Below are 15,859 nucleotides of genomic sequence, written 5' to 3' on the forward strand. Positions count from 1 at the left end.
CAAAGTCGCCCTGCCCAAGCTGCAGCAGCGTCTTCTTGTCCGTCCACAATATGGAGGCACACGCCCGACGCACTAACCCTGGCACTCCAATCGTTGCAGAAGGCCTCACATGTGGATTCTGCGACAGCTCCACGGTCTCCCCACAAGTGCCTCACGCGCAGGTCACTACCGAAAATCTCAAGCGTATCAACGAGCAAAAAACGGACAACGCACCTCTGCATGCTCCAATGACAGCCGTAGCCCTTCAGCCACTCCTCTGCTGCAAACCCCACCAGCCGCTGAGCCGCGACAATTCACGGGAGGCCCCGCCGCACACGCTGTGGGAATGCCCCCGTCCTCGACAACTGAGCATCCGACTATTTGGGAGCACACCCTTTCGCACGACAGCATCGTTCAAGAAGGAAAAACTGGCCACATCGCTACGGACAGCCCGCAGGCCATTAGCGAACAGTGGCTGCAAAGTATAACGAAACAAATACTTCCCTTTTCTCAGCATAGAAAAACGTCACCTTCACACTCGCAATTGCCACCAATGAATTCATTGCGCAATGGCGCTCTGAGCTGCAATACTTCCTGGCATCATCCGGGTCCATTGTCGATACATTGATGCGGGTGGGCGCCCATCCACTCCTCCCAATGACGGTGCATGTCTGCGACGCACCCTCAGATCCAAGGGGCACGTCCCTCACCACAGCCGCGATCGACTTCGCCCTGTGGGCACGCATCGCCTTGTCAGAGGGGCAGGAGCACGTCAGGCTGGCAGCAAAGCACCCGCTGGCACAACACATCACAAACAGAAGCACCAGCAGCACTGCAGACCGTGGGGTGACGTGGATCAACTGAAACATGCTGTACGTTTAAAAGAATACTTCATGGCTTGAGAAGAATAAGAAACACGGACAATATCTCAAAGAGGAAAAAATGAAATAAAAGAAATTAGGCGTACGCAATCAAAAAAAAACACCAATTCAAAAACAAGAAATAATGGGTGCGCTCAACCAAAAAATAATGAAAAACAAAAAGCCGAAGCGTGGGACGACCAGCGCACACACACTCTCATTACTCCCGTAAAGCAAAACACACACACAGAGGGAGAGAGAGAGAGGTCGCCCACTCAATGCAATAAAAACAAAACAGAAACAGTTACGGTGCTCCGCCCATGTAGCCAGGCAGGACGGCAGCGGTGCGTGTCGTGCAAAAGAGAGCACCAACGGGCCTGCATGGGTGTGCATGCATATATACAATGGGCACATTATGTGTGTGCTTCGTGGGGTGAGGTGAGGGCGAGAGTCCATGCAAGGGGACACACACACAGAGAGAAGGACGAGTGTGTGTGCGGGCGGTGCACGGCTCTCTCACACTCACTCTCACGCGGCCACCACCGCAGCCGCACACGCAACAACAAGAAGAAGCAAAAGAGGGGAGGTGGTGTGGGAGACCGCGGTGCTGCCGTCACTGTCGCCAGTCGTCGCCGTCGTAGTTTTCATGGCTGCGGCCGTCACTGGTGTTTCTTTCGGATTGGCATCTTTATTTTCATTTTGTTTTTCTTCTCGTGTCCCTGCGCCATCAGCTGCTGGATCACTGTTCGGGATGCCGTCTTCAGTGCTATTGTCAGCTTCATTATTGGCAGCATCACCGTTTGCCGTGGGTGAAGGTAGCCCTGATTCTCCATGGTCGGCAGATGGTCCATTCTGTTGATTGGCTGCGATGGAGTCAACGCTCTTTGTTTGTGGATTGTTTTTTGAGTCCTTTTCGCTTTGGACTTCTTCTGACTGTTTCACACCCTCTAAAGCCTCAGGGCTGGACTGTCCATTCGGTTCTGTTGTTGCTTTTTGTATTTCTGTGTGTTTGGCCGCATCTCCACGTTTCTCCGTTGGTGCCTGATTGCCTGCGTTTTTTTGGTCTCCTTCGGTTTCTTTTTCTTCCGCCTCCTCTTCATGACTGTCAGATGCACTGCCAAGATCTTTTTCTCCTTCTTCTTGCGGCGGGTTATCGGAGGATTCACTAATCTCTGAATTTTCCTTCGAAGAGGGTCGCTTGACACCCTCAGTGTCAGAGCTGCCAGATGATGAAGAAGACAATTGATCAGCTCTTTGGAGTTGGGGCCCAGTTGTCGTACCGTCCTTTTGTTCCTGATCTCCTGCTACTTTTTCACCACTTGTATCCTCCACTTCGGGTTTCTTACCCTTTTCTTCTTTATCTGATCCTTTAGGCGTCGGCGGTATTCCTGCTGGTTGAACTGAGACACTACCTCCTCCTGAATCAGGCGCTCCAGTGCCATTCGCATTATTGCCCAATTTATTATCAGGTAATGATTCCTCCGTATCCTGAGGCGGGTCTGGACGACTCGGTTTTTCTCCAGCTTCCGCAGCCTCAACCGCATTTATTAATGCCATTCGAGTCGATAACAACCCGCAGTCCGCCTTTAGAGACACGCCGTCATCTCCACCATTACTCGTGTGCCTCAAACCGTTCCCTCCACCCTCGCTGCAGTAATCCTCCATCGCGTGTCCAAACACCGCACCGCACCACAGCACGCAGAGGGCACACACCAGCAGCACACGGCCAGCCATCAACATCGCCATCACTCCTGTCACTTGCGTGCAGCCTTCAGCACAAACCAACAACACGTCAACGCAGAGCAAGAATAAAGAGACACGTCAAAAAACCACGACGGTACACCACAGAGTACACAGAAGCAGAGCACACAGGACGAGATAGTTTGGATCAGCACGATTGCAGAAAATGCACGCCGCACTGAAAACCACAAGGTTAAACAGCAAGAAAACGAAAAATTAAAAACAAACCCAAGACTCCAGTGTGCATGCATATGAGTGTGTCTGGGTTGCGTTCAACGTGACGAATGTGGAGAAGCAACCCGGAGCACACAGCAGGGCAGCGAAAGCAAAAAACAAAATCATTACTTTCTCTTACTTTATACTTCGGACCACAGTAGACGCGCACAAATCCCCGCGGTTGAGTACTGGAACGCACGGTTCGCATACACCTCTTTAGCCCACAGTGGTGTACACCAGCGCGGATACGGCAAGCACCAGCGGGGCACACACCCACGCAGAGCTGCTGAGGCTGCCGTCGATTTCGCGAAGAAGTGACGGTGCGCGGGAAGTCGTCGTGGTTGGAGCCTCTGCATTCATGGCCGTATCACTTGGTGCCTCTGGCGCAGTGGTTGTTGTTGTTGTTGTTGTGGTCGTTGTGGTTTTCGTGGTTGGTGCCTGTTCCTTAACCTCTTTACCGGCTAGTGCCACTTCTTTATTATGCTCCCGATTTACATCTGGCTTATCGGAATCACCTGTTGATCCTGGTGAAATGATATTTTCTTCTAATGCCCCTGGCTGACCAGACGCACCTCTTCCATCTTGCAAAGTGGGCGCTCTACTTGGTCCTTCTTCTCCTGTACCTGTCGGAGATGGAGTTGGTGACGCAGAGACGGTCTTCGGTGGTCTCTCTGACGAATCGGCCTCCTTATCTGAACTCTGTCCATTATCTTCCGTGACTTTTGCTCGTGTATTGTCGGAATCGTTTGAAACCACTGAATCCTGGGGCGTTGGAGTTTCTCCAGGTTCACCAGTTTTATCTCCACTCCCTGCCGCGCATACGTACGGTCAGCAGCACAGGGCGAGCACCAACAGGGCGCACAGCAGACGGCACGTCATCATCATCGTGAGTGTGGTCGTTCAGTGGTGTGGAGCTGATCTGCACGGTGAGGGAAATGGAGAGCAACAGGGGAGACGAGAGGTGCGGCAGACACACACAGAGGGCACACCACATGAGGAGAGGGCAGCAGCCAGGCACACAAACAGCCCTGCCGCAACACCAACACACAGATGGAAGAGGGAGAAGCAAACAGGAGCGGCACACAAGGCTCCACCGCATGCACATGCGGCGAGAGCGGTCCGTCGTGTCTGCACCCCTCACGGAGGGTACACACAAACACAAGAGGAGGTGCAGCGCGCACAGCAACACAAAAGCAAAGTAACAATAAAAAAAGAATATCCCCGCACACCACGTGGATTGTTGGTCCACGGGAATCGCAGCCAATATTCATCGCAAAGCAGTTTTTTATCTTGTTTTTGCTGTATGCTGCTACAATAACGAGTGAGTAGCGCAAGGGCCGTCCGTACAAAAGTGGCAAGCATTCCGTCCGAAACGTGCCGTCGTGCGGGCTGGGGCACTCCCAAACACTCACATTCCCAGTTCCCAACGACGGGGGCATTTCTGCAGTGGATAAAGCGAAGTCTTTCGTGGTCCGTCTCGAGTACATGCGTTTGTGCTTCCTGCGTGTTTTGCCTGCTGGCGTGCTTGGAACTTTCTGTGGCGAACTGTGCGCGAGGCGCCTGTTCAGAAGACGCTGGCGCCATTGTGGCATCCACATCCAAGGCCTTCTCAAACTATCGGAACGCCAGGCTGAGCACGTCGGGCATGTGCCCTCATATTGTGGACGGACGAGCGCAGACTATGCTGCAGGTTGGGCAGGAGGAAATCAATCCGCCGCTCGCTGGTCGACAAGGATTTGCGGTGCTCACGTCGGGAAGAGGTTCTGGCGGAGGCAGCGGCGGGCCGGTCTCCTCAGTGAGGAAGGGACGGCACCACCAACACAGAGGGTTATTTGTGATACGGAGGGCACGCGCAGGCGTGTCGAGGAGTGGGCAGGAGTCGCACCGTGCCTGTGCGCAGAGCCGCCGCTCGTGGCGCGATGTCCGGGTCGTGCCAGGAATAGAGTCCCTGCCACACCGACAGGCGCCTCTTATGCGGTGTACGCGCCGTTCCTTTTCTTCTGGGCATCCCTCCAGTACGGCCACCTGACTGCAGAGAGGAATTCCACGTGCCAGATGGGGCTGCCCTCCTGCGGGAGGGATCGTGCAATCATGGCCTCGTCGTCAGCAGCCTCATTGCGTGGGATACCGCAGTGCGATGGAGAGAACATGAAGTCTACAGAGTGACCTCGCTGTATCAAGGAGAGCAGCATAATCCAAATCTCTTCAGTGACGTAGTCTCGCACGGCCAGTGGAACGACGCGGAGTGCCTCAGTTATCGACAGGGAGTCCGTTGCCACCAGGATTCGTGTGGGCGATTGGGATGTTTCCAGACAAAAAGGTATGAGATGTCTAATGCCATTTTCAGTGGCAAGGCACTCCGCTCTATATGAGGATGCGAGCCTGCCAGCTGCTGCACTATGGACCTCCACAGGGAGATCAGTTGTGGTGGAGCCATACAATAGTGCAGCGGATCCAGATGCGAGCTCAGCGAGAGATGAAGAAACGTCTGTCCATAATTCAAAATCATACTCTCCCAGAGAGGAGTAAATAGAATCAAGAGCCGTGCGCTTGACGTCGTCAGAGGCGTCTTGGGCAAAGCGTGGCTGATTAAATTCCACTTTATTGCAGCTCACAGTGTCCCAGAGGAAAATTCTATGTTGAATAGGAGGAGCACGATTGTGTTTGTGGAATATCCCAATAATGTTACATACGCGGCGCAATCCATTAACAACAGCATCTCTCGTAAGCGCGTTCGATGCCGTCGCTGCATTCCCTAGTATTGACAAAGGAATGGCCTCCAATCAGATTGCGCCACGCACGTCCTCAATAAATCGGAAAAGTGAGGCGTTCGTGTTGTGTGGGTGCGCAGAACCCAATGATCCTCTGCAGCGGTGCTGGATTGGCGGCCAGGTGGACAGAAGTATCCTTCTTTGCTGCGCGTGGGCCGAGCGATGCTGTGCAGCTGTCGCGGTGCCGCACTTCCAGGCCGTGGAGGTGAATGGGGGCCGGACACGGTGCGATTGCCTCGCCGCCGTGGTGTGCTGGGACGCACCAGCCTCTGCATCCAGCCGCAGCTGATGGCGGCGTGGCACGGTCTGCCTTGCAGCGACGGTGACATGCAAACCAAAATTGAGGTGTCGACCAATCGCATTGCCGAGCAGACGCACCGGGTGGGACTTGACGCGTTGGTTCCCATCGTCTGGGCGATGGTCGGCCGTGTCCTCGTCAGACTGTCGGTGTGAGGCGATGCAGAACAGAGCGTCCCCGCTCCTGTCCGCGTTGATATTCAGGCTGTGCTCGGCAGCAAATGTGGCCACAAGGGAAACGACAGTTGGCATTGCCGCAGCACGGACACGGATGTCTGCACACAAGGCAACAAGCGTGCGGCCGTCAGCGTGAATGAACGCCGACGCAAAGTGAATGCTGTACAGGCGGCGCAACAGACCATCCACGCGGTGGAGTAGGAGCTGCGGCCCAAGGAAGCCGCATTGAGCTGCCACGGCTGAGGCGAGCCGCAGTCAGGAATATTCTCGGCGAGCACACACCCCAACGCAGCCGCCTCGCAGGTGATTGCGCTACCAGCGTTGGGAGCGACGGCCCGGGCGCGGTAGCCCGTCGAGCACGGCCAGCACTCACCCATCGTCAACGGTGTCTAATGCAGTCGAGATGCCGATCCGGACGGCGAGAGAACGGTGACGGCGACGGTGGACCAGTCCTTCGCTCACCCCTAGCAGGGCAGAGAGCAGCGGGACGGGCCGGCAACTCTCCCTGTGCGGCATGTGTCCTTCCCGCGTTCGCGGATGGAAGTGGTGTCCCTCTTTTCCCGGGAACCTCGCAGGCTGCCGTCGGCGAGGGAGGTATTGATAATCGTTCTGTGCGGGCAGCGGGTGCAAGAAGGCGGTGAAACACATTCAATACGCCGACGGGTCCAGGGGCCATGCCAGGCAAACAGTCGCGGATGGCCGAGTCAGGCACACACGGCGTGAAGGGCCAATTCATATTCCAGTCACCAGAGGGCACACAAGCACAAGGTGTGCGGACAACAGTGAGGATCGCAGCAAGTGCGACGCGGACAGTGTGACGGACGAGCTGGTTGCCTGCTGCAGAGGCAGAGCACAGACGCGGTCCCAAGAGCACCGCAGCACAGCCGATCCCAGAGGGCAGGGACGTGGTGCCGCCATGCCTCGGAGCATCACAGGCTTGGGCTCGAGAGAGTACCAGGCTGTTTCGCACGGGCGTCTGGCAGCATGGAGAAAACACAGAGGAGGGCATGATTGCGTTCCTCCCATTTGCGGAGCAGTTCAGCTCGGGGCAGGCTGCCTCCCGGTAAGAAAGTACGCTCGTTGCATGCTGTCGCCGCAACAGACTCGGCCTGCTACATTCCGTCCGTCGTGATTCCTCTGGTCTGTCACGACTGCCGCGCGGTAAGGTGCCTTTGCGCATCTCCAACCATGTGGTCACAGTGGCCAGAGGTGTTCCACACGCCGAGGTGGAAGCATCACAGTCAGCTCACGCAGGAAAAAGACGACATGTTTCCGTTGTGGCAGCATGCCTGCCTGTCGCGGGATGCCGTCCTCCGTCCCTGCAGTGTGGGATGGCAGATGGTGGTCCGAGCCCATGTAAACGGGTGGAAGTACAGTGGGAGACATGCAGCACGCGTTGCGAATTCACATTGGGAAACGAGACGCTGCGGCCGCTGATCCGCGTTGCCTGTGCCGGGTCGTCGGACAGCTCACACTCCATGCCGCTTGAGGTGGTGGCGAGGTCCTCTCCTGCCGTCGTGGATGGTGAGCAACCGTCCCGGAGCTCATGGTGTGAATTCAGGTCGCAAATAACCGCTGCGAGGCCTAAGCGACGAATGTCGCTCGCAAAGTGAGCAGCATGAGCAATTACTGTAGGGAGGCTGCAGAGGTTCACCACGCACATGCTGGGGCTGGCAGGTGGGCACACGCGGAGGGCGGTGGTCTCCAGGCAGTTGGTTCCAGCAGCGACAGGCGCTCGCACGGAAAGGTGTGGCGCACAACGAAGGCCACGCCAGCGGCACGCCCACTGCAGGCCTGGTGGAAGTCAATGCAGACAATGAACCTCGTCGCTGGCACTCTGGTGCCTGCTCTCATGCAGAAGAGCCATTTCGCGCTGATGCTGCGCCAGTCAAGCAGCAAGGGCAATCCTGAAGGGCGAACGACCTAAAGTTCTGAGATGCGGCTCTTGCGGACACCACCGCAGCGGGTGATGGCGGCAAAGTGACCGCAATGAAACGACTGTGCGGTTCTGTCAGTCGGGCTGCAGGCAAACCGCCTCGCCGCTCCACAACCGACAGTGCATGGGACCTTCTCGAGGGGTGACGCCGCCGTGGTCCCCGTCACGCCCGCAGCAATGCCCTGCTGCAAACTTCATGTATACAACCAAATCCGCAAAACTGCGTGAAGGTGTGACCCTATCGATGAGAAGGTTATATCTTCCTGTTAGTGTATGTTTTACATACAATAAGAGCATGTTTATCGGACGTATTAGGCCTTAACACCACCATTTCTGTCTGATGTGGTGAGTTTTTGTTGTTTGATGCGAAAGATCGGTGCACCAATTTTTCGTATTGTTCCTTTGAAGGTCTACATTCATATGAAAAACGACCGCCCATCCCGTGCATTCAATGCCGATGTAAATCAAAAGAGGATACTGACTGATACACGCATGTGCTGAGCGCCTTGGTGAAGCACAAGAAGAGAGACGGAGCGTGTCATGGCGCTTGGATGCTATTAACTAGTTCACGTGGCGGGCGTGAGGCCCCCTCTGTCCAAAAAATGGCACGAGAGACAATGAAAAATAAAGAAAAAGTAAAAGAGAAAGAGAGAAAAAAAAATAAAGAAACAATACGCGGGGAACAAGGGATCAAAGCCACAAACACACAAAAAAGCATTACCACCCCACGTTCATGTTTTCAGCGGATGTACAACGACGGCAGTGATAGGGGCGTACTTCCTTTTTTTCCTACCTCCTTCTACTGCACTTGAAGGTGCGGCGTCTACGCACGGGTGTCGCAATCCCTGTGTGCTCTCGTTCGGTTTCCATCGCTGTTATTTGTCCTCACCTCATTCTTCTTGTGAGTCACACTCCCATTGAAGGTGGCACTGATGCTTGTTGCGAGCCGTCTCCCCGTAATAAATGGAGGTGGCCGGAAGAAAAGAAACACCAACAACGGCGGAAGGAACGCCGTTGCCAGCGGTGGGCAAAGAGGAAGAAGAAAAGGTGGAAGAGGCATCTTTAACTTGTGTGTTCCTCACGACACGTTCACTCTGTCACTCGATCCCCTATCGGCCTCCTTTTCGGCACAAGTGAGAAGGGCGGGGTGGCCTCAGCGGTAGAAGGACGGCCATATGACAAAGGTATCGGCGCCCCCTCCCCGCGGCATGACTTCTCTTGTGCTCTGCCCACCTCGAAGCGGAACTACCTTCTGATAAATGCCTTCTGCCTTCACCCGTGAGTACTTCGAGGCTACACATACGTACACACGCAGCAACACAAAAGATCCAAAAGAATAAAACAACACAAAAGTCAATGATGAGGCAAATAAACACACCGAGTACCACGTGCCTCCCACACACACACACACACACACACAGACACACACGAAGCAGTCACTCTTATGTTCCTTAGCGTTCTCTCCCTCGGAGAACCTTCATCTTTATTTACGCACCCCCTCCCTGGTGGCATCCTGCACGTACGAACTGGTAAAATAACAGAAAAAAAAAAGAGTGAGTAAAAAACAATAAAATAAAGTTATATAAAACCAAACAATGATTTATTCTCACATTTCTATTATTATTTCTTTGAAATCCCCCTCTTCCCCTCTTTCCCTCTCTGTCCCTTTTCTTATTTCTCGGTTTCCCCGCACAATTCGCTTTATTTTCCTTCCCCCACACTCCCTACAGCCCACCAGTCATATATAAGATTGGACAGTCTTTAAAAGCTTTTTTACCTTCTAAAGAACCCCCTCCCCCATGCGCTCTTATTTGGTGCATTATCATTATTATTATTATTATTAGTGGTGGTAGTAGTAGTAAAAAAAATTTTTTTTTTCGTCTTTTGCTCTTGGGGGAGAGCTCTTCCTCCTAATAATGTGCGCCTTCTACAGTTTTCTTTCATCTGTCGCTCCAGAAATGATGTTGCGACGATAAAAAATGGAAAACAACCAAACAAACAAAAAATAATAACAAAAAAAAAAACGGTGGCGGCCCATCGCCTCACCACCAAACAAAAATAGGGTCGTCCACAAGACGACGAGAGAGACAGAGAGAAAGAGAGAGGTGAACGGGTCACCTCTATTCTACAGTCGCGATGGTGGCGACATCGTGCCCCATGTCAAGAAGAGAGCTCTTTATAGACCTTGTCTCTTCGCTGGCACCACAGAGAAAGATGACGAGTGCGGGGTCGGGAAACACGGATGCAGCAACCTCGTCCACATAGTTCACAGCACCCGACCACCCGGGCTGTGGGTGCTGCAGAACAAATGTACACCGGAATCGTTCAGGGGATGCCTCCGCCAACGCCTTCAGCTTTTCACGATGAGGAATGGAAGATGCTCGATCCGCAATGTAAATTAAATGAATGGTTGTATCCTTCTCCGGCCCTTCCATGGCGGCCCGAAGGATTTGCATCATGGGAGCAATCCCGCGAGAGGTGGCGATGACAACTTTATGTGGAGCATTCAGCATATTCATATAACCGCGATCCACCCGTTCAGCAGCTTTCATTTCCACCGTATCCCCCGGCTGCAGTGTACGCAACCAATGCACCCCATTCCCAGTGAGCAATGGACTCAACGCAATGCCCACAACACCCTCATCGTCAGGTAAAGTATATGGAGTATAAACTTCCACACTTTTATCACCGGAGACAGAACGCAACACCACCCCCTGTAAGACTTCCAATCCAGAAACTTGAAAACTGCTTGGGAAAGTGAAGTGCAACCACATAAATCCATTCTCTTCTTCCACGACATTCCGCAGCTTCAGCTGAGACCACTTCTCGCCCCAGAGGTAAGTGTCATTATTCTGCAGGATAGTCGCGGCACGATCCCCAGCAATGCGGCCAAAGACGACGCATTCCAGCAGCGAATTGCCACCAAGCCGGTTTCCGCCATGCACCCCGCCCGTCACCTCGCCCGCACCAAACAAGCCAAAAATGGGACGGCGGTGGCCAAAGGGGGAGGTCGTGTTTTCTTCCAACTGCATCTCTGCCGAGGGCGAAATGAGGCAGCCGCCCATTGTGTAGTGGATCGACGGCGTCACAAAGGCAACATAAAAGGGACCCTGCGGTCCCACCACACACGGGTAGACAACCTTGCGAGTCTTGGGGCATTGACGGTTTTCTTTTGAGAGCTGCTCGTAGTCCCCCAGCGTATTCCGCACATTCTCCACAGGGCATCCAATGAGTGCCGCAAGCTCTTCCACTGTGTCAGCCTTTACAAAAAGACCACGGCGCTTCCAATAAAAGCCGTGGGAATTCACGCCGAAGAGCCTCACCGCTGCGTCATTGAGCACACAGAAGGCAAACTTGCTACCGCCTGAATCGGGGTATTCGTCTCCCTGCTCAATGATGGCGTTGGAGACCACGGAACGGAGGTCAAGCTCATTGACAAACCGCTCACCCTTCTTGTTTAGCAGGACGCCGCCCGACCCACGCAGCGCCTCCGGGCCAAGGTACTTGGTCGGGTTTGCGGGGTCTTTCGGGTCGATGAGGCCTGTCGGGTGAAGTTGTACCTTGTCCATGTCGACAAGCTTCACCCCCAGCTCGCGTGCAAGCTTGACGCCGTCACCCGTGGCCCACGGTCCATTGGTTGTAGGGAAGCCGGACAACTGCGGCGCAAACTCCTGGAGAAGCGAGTTGGGCGTCTTGTCATTTGAAAAGCCGCCGGTGGCGAGAATGACGGCATCCGCCAGTATCCTTGATGCCACCCCCTCGTCCTGCAGTACTTCCACGCCGTACACCCTCACCTGTTTGGCACCATCATGGCGCACCCGGGATTTGCTCAGCAGCGAAGTGACAGTAGTGTTTTCCATGATCGTCACGCGATCCGTCAGCTTCGTGCGGATGTGCTGCTCAAGCGTTTGCATGATGGTGAAGCCAATGGGCACAGGAGTGCCGTCGGCCTTATCGGGGGCACGGTGCGTGCGCTTGCGGCTGTGCCCACCAAGCTGCGAAAGCACTGTCAGGGGAACGCCAAGCGACGAAAGCCAAGAAATGGCATCCCCGCTCTTTACGGAGAGTGTGCGCACCAGACCGGGGTCGGTGCTGCCACCGAGACCCGATTTGTGCGTGTCGCGCTCAAAGTACTTCCCGCTGTCATAGACATCCTGCTCTGCCTGTGCGCGTGTGCCCCAGCCATTGATGCCGGACGTTGCCTTGGCGCTGTTGCCACCAACCCTCGGTTCCTTCTCCAGCAGGATGACTTGGGCTCCGCAGGCGGTGGCCTCGATGGCAGCAGACAACCCGGCAAGACCACCACCCACAACAATAACAACTGGCTGTTTCTGCAATTCTGCCGGATCATAGAAGACGTCTCGTTGTGGCTGCATGTTCATTTGTTCGGTCATTAAGGTAAAAGACACCGAAGCCAGCAGGAAGGTGGCAAGCAAAAATTGAGTTGTGATGTGACTGACTCTGAAACTAAAAATATCCCCCGGACGCATAAAGGAGGAAGGAAATAAGAGAAGTGCCTACTACAATAATAAAGTTAAGTGATATGCGTTATTCTCAACGTACTAAAAATGCAATGGCAGTTACTTCACATGCACAACAAGGCGAATAGGGAAAATGGGGGATAAGCGTGTTAGGGACAGTTATAAAGACCCAAAAGTGTTACACGCACACACACACACACACGGAGGCCCCCTTCCTCTCCCAAACACACATCCTTCCTTGACTTTTCGTCAGATTTCTTTCCCATCTTTTGTTTGTTTTTGTTTTCTCCAATATTCCACACGCACACACACACACACACGGACAATTCGTACATGTATTTATTCCTTTTGGAGCACATCCCCACACAATTTATTTCTTCCCCCTTCCCTCCCTCCCCCCCCATAAATAAAAAAAAAAAAAATAAATACAAATTAATATATTCTCTTACATTTCCACTACGCCAATAGCAAACAGTTTACATTCCCCTCAAATTTTTTTTTTCTTTTTATTATTATTATTATTATTATTTTTTGTTACCTCCTTCGCTTTCTTCTTCCTCGCTTATTTCCCACACCACCACCACCGCCCACCACATACGCACACCGATCATTTTTTTTTTTTTTTTTTTTGGATTTCCTTCGACTTCTCTCTGTTCCAGTCCGTCGCCAAAAACAAAAAAAACAACAAAAAAAACAACAGTTTCTCCACTTTTCGGTTTATGAGGATATTTTCCTCACGGTTAACGCCGTCACACACACACCCTCCTCCTCCTCCTCCTCCTCCTCCTCAGCTACCGCCGCCATTTTTGTTCTGTGGAAGGAATAGTGAAAACGCAAAAGAAAAGAAAAGAAAAGAAAAGAAAAGAAAGGGGTGCCAGTTAATATCCCGTTGGTTTCTCAGTCAAATGACATACGTTTTCATTACATCAATCAAAAATACAAAACATGCGCAATAAATTCCTTTTTTTTTTCTTTTTTTTTTTTTTCTGCTGAATTTCCTTTATAAATAAATATATATATATATATATGTTTGTGTATGTATTTAAATGTGTGGATTAAACATCATGATCATCCTCCTCACTTGCTTTTTTTTTGTGTGTGTGTTTCAGTACATATATATATATACATATATATAAATATATATGAATAAATGTATACGTATATATTGGGTTCTTTCCTTTCCCTTTTCTTCTCTCTCTTTCTCTTTCTCTCTCTTGTTGTTGGATGAGGGTGGCGAGAAAGTCCCTTATGTGTCTACACGGACGTGTAAACGCGCAAAGCCCCAGTCACGGTACAGGTAGGCACAAATAGCCGCCAGCTGCCACCGGACGACCCACACACTCTCGCCCTTTGCCGTTGTCAACAACAACAACAACAAAAAAAAAATCAAGAAGTACATAAACAAAAACAAAATGAATGTATGCATGCGTATCGGATGGGATAAGAAGCGGGACGCCTGTTTCTTTTTTCCTTTTTTTTTTTTTTTTTTTCGTGTCTCCATCCATTCGTGGACATCCTCCGCTACGGGCAGACTGGGAGGCTGGTGTGGTGCGATCAAGGCAGACATGTGTTAGTCTCGCCAATAAACAACTCACTCGGGAACGGAAACACACACACACACACATTGGAAAAACAACAACAACAACTCACGTCACTGCGTGTGCCATCGCACGTGCCTCTCATCCATCCATTCACACCGTCCCCTTACCGCTGACAAAGAGAAAGGCGACGACAACCACCACCACTGCGTTCATAGTTCAACACGCAGTCAGAGTAATCGTGAATTGCTTTATTATTGTTATTATTATTATTATTATATCAAAAAACAACAACAACAACAACAAAAAGCATACAGGAACGGAATTCCCTCATAATAATTGTATTCATAAATAAACATAATAATGAAGATAAAAGAAGCAATAATAATAATAATAATAATAAGCATTACATCTTGGATGAGTTCTGGGTTTCCACTTCGTCGACAGTACGCACTAGTTGCATGTCGTACCCAAGACTCTTCAGGCACGTCTTGACAACGCGCTGCATAATTGGCGGGCCGCAGATGGCCACCAACAGATCTTTTGCCGGCGGTTGTACGGATGAGCTCAGAAGCTTCTTGTCAATGAACCCAACGCCGTCAGTCCAAACTGGTGGAGGGCGATTCAAAACAAAAATACTGCGAAACTTTCCCTTTGAATCTCGCTGGTGCTGTTCAAGCAGTTCGCGGTACGTGAGCTCCGAGACATCTTCGGCAGCGTAGATGAGACAGATGCTCTCGATATTTTCAAGGAACGGCTTCTTGAGTGCGGCACGAATGATCTGCAGCATCGGTGCCACACCTGTGCCGCCGGCAATAAGGCAAAGTTTTTTCAGCGCATGACCTGAAAAGTACAGGTATCGTTCGCTGAAACGGCGCTCAATCACCAGGCCACCGCAACCTTTCATCTCCACCGCATCGCCTGGTTCTAGGGCGGAAATCCACTCCTTCAAAGTCCCCTTGTCACTCCTCGCCAGGATGCCAATGACACCAAGATCGTCCGGCAATGTGATGGGGCTGTAGTACCCAATGAGCTGCTGGCCATCCCACTCACCGCGGATGGCAATAAACTGGCCGAGTTGAAGCCCAGAACGCTGCAAGGCACCCGGAAGATTAAACCGCAGCACACGAGAACCAGTTCCGTACATTCCACCCTCCCGCACCTCGCGCAAAATCACTGTCGTCCAGGTTTTAAATGACAGCGGCACAGGTTTCTTCTGCAGGATAGTCGCGGCACGATCCCCAGCAATGCGGCCAAAGACGACGCATTCCAGCAGCGAATTGCCACCAAGCCGGTTTCCGCCATGCACCCCGCCCGTCACCTCGCCCGCACCAAACAAGCCAAAAATAGGACGGCGGTGGCCAAAGGGGGAGGTCGTGTTTTCTTCCAACTGCATCTCTGCCGAGGGCGAGATGAGGCAGCCGCCCATTGTGTAGTGGATCGACGGCGTCACAAAGGCAACATAAAAGGGACCCTGCGGTCCCACCACACACGGGTAGACAATCTTGCGAGTCTTGGGGCATTGACGGTTCTCTTTTGAGAGCTGCTCGTAGTCCCCCAGCGTATTCCGCACATTCTCCACAGGGCATCCAATGAGTGCCGCAAGCTTTTCCACTGTGTCAGCCTTTACAAAAAGACCAAGACGATTCCAATAAAAGCCGTGGGAATTCACGCCGAAGAGCCTCACCGCTGCGTCATTGAGCACACAGAAGGCAAACTTGCTACCGCCTGAATCGGGGTATTCGTCGCCCTGCTCAATGATGGCGTTGGAGACCACGGAACGGAGGTCAAGCTCATTGACAAACCGCTCACCCTTCTTGTTTAGCAGAACGCCGCCCGACCCACGCAGCGCCTCCGGGCCAAG

The 15,859-nt window shown here is 52.5% G+C and overlaps 3 protein-coding genes and 1 pseudogene across 3 annotated transcripts, besides 27 other annotated features; all 4 read right to left on the minus strand.

Moving 5' to 3' along the window:
- Positions 1–769: part of a mobile genetic element that runs on past the window's edge.
- Positions 1–1,859: part of a sequence feature (areas not merged during assembly with more than two copies in the genome that could not be assigned to a particular haplotype) that runs on past the window's edge.
- Tc00.1047053503849.40 (mucin-associated surface protein (MASP), putative) lies at positions 1,368–2,585 on the minus strand (the record flags this gene model as incomplete). The annotated part of the gene is made up of 1 exon (XM_805138.1): positions 1,368–2,585. One exon carries the CDS (start codon positions 2,583–2,585, stop codon positions 1,368–1,370), a length of 1,218 nt encoding a protein of 405 aa, XP_810231.1.
- Positions 1,860–2,634: a sequence feature (heterozygous, non-Esmeraldo-like haplotype).
- Positions 2,635–8,167: a sequence feature (areas not merged during assembly with more than two copies in the genome that could not be assigned to a particular haplotype).
- On the minus strand, positions 3,012–3,680 carry Tc00.1047053503849.51 (annotated as a pseudogene).
- Positions 3,187–3,229: a microsatellite.
- Positions 4,829–6,505: a mobile genetic element.
- Positions 8,168–8,180: a sequence feature (haploid, non-Esmeraldo-like haplotype).
- Positions 8,181–15,859: a sequence feature (heterozygous, non-Esmeraldo-like haplotype).
- Positions 8,597–8,648: a sequence feature (A-rich).
- Positions 9,373–9,405: a microsatellite.
- Positions 9,507–9,572: a sequence feature (A-rich).
- Positions 9,795–9,819: a microsatellite.
- On the minus strand, positions 10,097–12,466 carry Tc00.1047053503849.60 (NADH-dependent fumarate reductase, putative; the record flags this gene model as incomplete). Its single annotated transcript, XM_805139.1, has 1 exon — positions 10,097–12,466. One exon carries the CDS (start codon positions 12,464–12,466, stop codon positions 10,097–10,099), a length of 2,370 nt encoding a protein of 789 aa, XP_810232.1.
- Positions 12,755–12,777: a microsatellite.
- Positions 12,860–12,899: a sequence feature (AT_rich).
- Positions 12,964–12,986: a microsatellite.
- Positions 13,068–13,087: a microsatellite.
- Positions 13,219–13,246: a microsatellite.
- Positions 13,293–13,325: a microsatellite.
- Positions 13,419–13,443: a microsatellite.
- Positions 13,459–13,499: a microsatellite.
- Positions 13,567–13,623: a microsatellite.
- Positions 13,648–13,672: a microsatellite.
- Positions 13,819–13,870: a microsatellite.
- Positions 13,917–13,947: a microsatellite.
- Positions 14,247–14,274: a microsatellite.
- Positions 14,282–14,301: a microsatellite.
- Positions 14,353–14,398: a microsatellite.
- Tc00.1047053503849.80 (NADH-dependent fumarate reductase, putative) lies at positions 14,402–15,859 on the minus strand (the record flags this gene model as incomplete). Its single annotated transcript, XM_805140.1, has 1 exon — positions 14,402–15,859. A coding segment is annotated over one exon (1,458 nt), but the record flags the coding sequence as incomplete, so codon positions are not given.

The sequence above is a fragment of the Trypanosoma cruzi genome, genomic scaffold, assembly GCF_000209065.1.
Source record: "Trypanosoma cruzi strain CL Brener 1047053512399 genomic scaffold, whole genome shotgun sequence".
NCBI classification, from domain to species: domain Eukaryota; phylum Euglenozoa; class Kinetoplastea; order Trypanosomatida; family Trypanosomatidae; genus Trypanosoma; species Trypanosoma cruzi.